The sequence below is a fragment of the Balaenoptera acutorostrata genome, chromosome 20 (genome assembly GCF_949987535.1).
Source record: "Balaenoptera acutorostrata chromosome 20, mBalAcu1.1, whole genome shotgun sequence".
Lineage (NCBI taxonomy): Eukaryota > Metazoa > Chordata > Mammalia > Artiodactyla > Balaenopteridae > Balaenoptera > Balaenoptera acutorostrata.
Window position 1 is genome coordinate 51,343,815 of NC_080083.1, and position 2,760 is coordinate 51,346,574.

The 2,760-nt window shown below is 58.8% G+C and overlaps 1 protein-coding gene across 1 annotated transcript; it reads left to right on the forward strand.

Moving 5' to 3' along the window:
- Positions 1-1,366: 1,366 nt before the first annotated feature.
- Positions 1,367-1,945, forward strand: LOC103020067 (testis-expressed protein 19-like). Its single transcript, XM_007185993.2, has one exon. It carries the CDS (start codon positions 1,367-1,369, stop codon positions 1,943-1,945), a length of 579 nt encoding a protein of 192 aa, XP_007186055.2.
- The last annotated feature ends 815 nt before the right edge of the window (positions 1,946-2,760 follow it).

Below are 2,760 nucleotides of genomic sequence, written 5' to 3' on the forward strand. Positions count from 1 at the left end.
TGAACAATGACCATAAGAGAGACACTTGCCCACAGAATTTCAGAAACCTGCAGATTGAAAGAGGGATGGAAACAGTCTTCTCAGCCCTCAGAGGAGCAAATATCACAGGCACACCCTGCGGACAGTGTTGGGGAAACTGCCCTGCCCTCCATGGGGGCTGCACAGGCTCTCCGGGGAGGGGCGGGGGCTGGGGGGAGGGGAGGAGAGGAATGACTCAGCAGTTTCATTTCCTGGTGGGCTGAGGCTCATGGGAGATATGCAGATGAGCCCAGAGCACCATGGGAAATGGCCTTTTATATGCCCAGGCAGGCTGTAACCCCCTCCTTTCCTCCCAGGTGCCCACAGCAGGGAGGCACCAGGCCAGGAGAGAGTCCCTCGGACTGAGGAGAGGGTCTGGGGCCTGCGGGCTGGTGGAGTGTGGGGCTTGGAGGCTGAAGAGCCCCCGTGGTCCAGCGTGGCCTCAGGCCAGATGGGCTAGCTCAGGTAGGGGTGGTTCTGTCAGGCTCTTTCTGTCAGGTTCTGTCAGATTTGGTCAGGTTCTGACTGGTTCCCTCAGGTTCTGACAGATTCCCTCAGGTTCTCTCAGGTTTAGTCAGGTTCTCTCAGGTTCTGTGAGGCTTCCTCAGGTTCTGACAGATTCTCTCAGGTTCTGTCAGGTTCCCTCAGGTTTCGTCAGGTTCTGACAGCTCTGTCAGGTTCCATAAGGTTCTGACAGGTTCTGTGAGATTTATTGAGGTTCTGACAGGTTCCCTCAGGTTCTGACAGCTTGCATCAGGTTCCGACAGTTTCCCTCAGGTTTTGTCAGGTTCAGTCAGGTTCTCTCAGGTTCCCTCAGGCTGTGACAGGTTGCCTCAGTTTTCTTCAGTTCCATCAGGCAAGGCGGACTGGGTTTGGGGATCCCTGAGGTGGGAGGGTAGGGAGTTGGATGGGGGAGAGTCTGTGTGGCCCACTGGCCCCAGATCAGCTAAACTGAGCAGAGGCAGAGCGAAAGGGCCGGGTCTGACCCCAAAGGTCCTTGCACCCAACTCGTCCCTGCGTGACCTGCTCCCACCTGCCTGCTGGGGGGCCCTAACCTCACTGCTTTCCTTTGCAGTTCCCAGAGGACAGAACACTTGCACCAGCTGAAGATAATTCCAGAAGTTTGTCCCTCCCAACCTCTGCAGGTCCCTGTTGGATTAGGACCCAGTTCATCCACCCCCCACCCCAAATCCCCACACAGGAAACACCTTTGTCCTCCTCCTGATCCGCACCGTTCTCCTCCTCGTTCTCACGCCCCCTCCTCCCTGCCCCCCCAGCACTTCACTGTGCCCCGCACCTGTGGGCCAGACCCCCTAAGATCCCAGCAAGTCCTGTAGGCAGCGTGTCCATGTGCCCCCCAGTCAGCATGCGGTGTGAGGCGGAGGGCATGTCCTACCTCTACACGTCCTGGATGTACCAGCTTCAACATGGCAGCCAGCTAAGGGTCTGCTTCGCTTGCTTCAAGGCTGCCTTTCTGGACCTTAGACAGTTGCTGGAGCCGGAAGACTGGGAAGATGAAGATTGGGACCCTGAGCTGATGGACCACACTGAGGCAGGCTCTGAGCAGGGGGCATCCCCGGGGATGGGACCAAGCTGGGGGCAGGGCCAAGGGCAGCCTGCACAGGGTGGGTCTGTGGACTGGGAGTCGGGCACCCTGGCGTCAGGCCCTGTGGAGTCAGAAGAGGTGGGCCTGGACGATCACTTTGTGCCCACCGAGCTGGAGCCTCAGGATGCCACAGCCCTGGGCCTGGGTGCTGAGGATGCTGACTGGACCCAAAGCCTTCCCTGGAGATTTGGGGGACTCCCTACCTGCTCACACTGGCCAAGCCCCTCTCCTCCATGGCAGGAGGTTTTCAAAGTAGACCTGCCCCCGGCGGGAGCCCATGGTATTGGAGCTGGGCACCACCCGGGCCACGGACCCTGTTGAGGCCAAGGCCTCGTTACTGGACCTGCAGCTCATCTTTATGGTGGGCTGCTATGATGCCATCTACCTCTGGAAGATGAAGCCAGGATGGGCCCAGAGGACCCCAGACCAGTGTTGGAAACTGCTGCTGGAGCCTGATGAGGTGAGGGTGGTGAGACTCCAAGATGAACCCCAGAAGCAGGACCTGCACCCCAGAAGCAGGACCTGCACCCCAGAAGCAGGACCTGCACCGGTGGAGGCTCAGCATTCTGGAATCCTCTCCTCCAGGGCAGAATGAAGAGCTGGTCCCTGCGGACTCAGCCCTGCTTAAGAGGGGACTCACCATCCTCTCTTATTCACCCTGGACCAAGAGGGAGGCAGAGGAGGGGGACTCGGCCTCTAGGCCACAGTCCTCCACCCAAGGATGGGATCCCAGCACCAGTGGGCCCAGAGGGCCTGGGGAGAGCCTGGCTGTCATGGGAGCCTCAGCCCTGGGGGAGCTGCCACGTTTCCAGATGCTCAGCCCAGGGCCCCTGAACTGAGGAACTGAGGCCCAAGTGGTCACCATTGTCCTGGCTTCCCCAGGACACCAGAGGCTGGGAAGGACTGACCCCTCCATAGCAGTCAGGGTTGTTATTAGCAATTAGCAATTAGCAAAGGTTGGAGAGTTGGGCCTGGGGAGGAAGAATGGTGAATGGCCCAGAGACTGAGAAATGGGACCCACCACAGCATCAGGTGGAAGGGACCCAAACACCTGTAACTGGGAGAGAAGTTCTCTCTCAAATGTCATGGAGAGACATGGAATTTGAGGCTCTTCAGGATGTGCTGGGTGAGTGGTT

Coding starts and splice junctions, on each gene's coding strand:
- LOC103020067 (XM_007185993.2), top strand. CDS start 1,367: ATGTGCCCCCCAGTCAGCATGCGGTGTGAGGCGGAGGGCATGTCCTAC.